The sequence below is a fragment of the Geospiza fortis genome, unplaced genomic scaffold, assembly GCF_000277835.1.
Source record: "Geospiza fortis unplaced genomic scaffold, GeoFor_1.0 scaffold14, whole genome shotgun sequence".
Lineage (NCBI taxonomy): Eukaryota > Metazoa > Chordata > Aves > Passeriformes > Thraupidae > Geospiza > Geospiza fortis.
In genome coordinates this window covers 109,553-109,875 of record NW_005054512.1, presented here as the reverse complement: position 1 = coordinate 109,875, position 323 = coordinate 109,553, and the positions used below count along the sequence as shown (strand labels likewise).

The 323-nt window shown below is 52.3% G+C and overlaps 1 protein-coding gene across 1 annotated transcript in view; it reads right to left on the bottom strand.

Annotated features, from left to right (window-relative positions):
• CCND3 (cyclin D3) overlaps positions 1-323 on the bottom strand; it is an 11,018-nt gene that overhangs the window by 4,350 nt on the left and 6,345 nt on the right. Inside the window, 1 exon segment of the mRNA XM_005428891.2 lies at positions 180-323. This exon segment is cut by the window's right edge and continues 9 nt beyond it. Within this exon segment, the coding sequence (XP_005428948.1) occupies positions 180-323 (144 nt within the window).

Below are 323 nucleotides of genomic sequence, written 5' to 3'. Positions count from 1 at the left end.
TTATTTTAATTATATTATGTTATGTTATGTTACATTACACTATCATAAAATAATAAATTTGCCTTCTAAGAACATGGAATCAGATTCTCAATTCCTCCTCCATCCTGGTGACCCCACCCGTGCTCCCACAGGCACACAGAGCCTGGCACACGTCCCTGCCTCTCCTGGCATCCAAGAGCCCCCAGGAGCACCACCCCACCTTGAACCTTGACTGCCAAGAAGCCCCCAAAACAGGCGGGGACCCATGCCAGGTGTGCCAGGAGCCCCCACCTGTGGCACAGAGGGCGATGAAGGTCTGCGCGTGCTTCTTCACCAGCTCCACC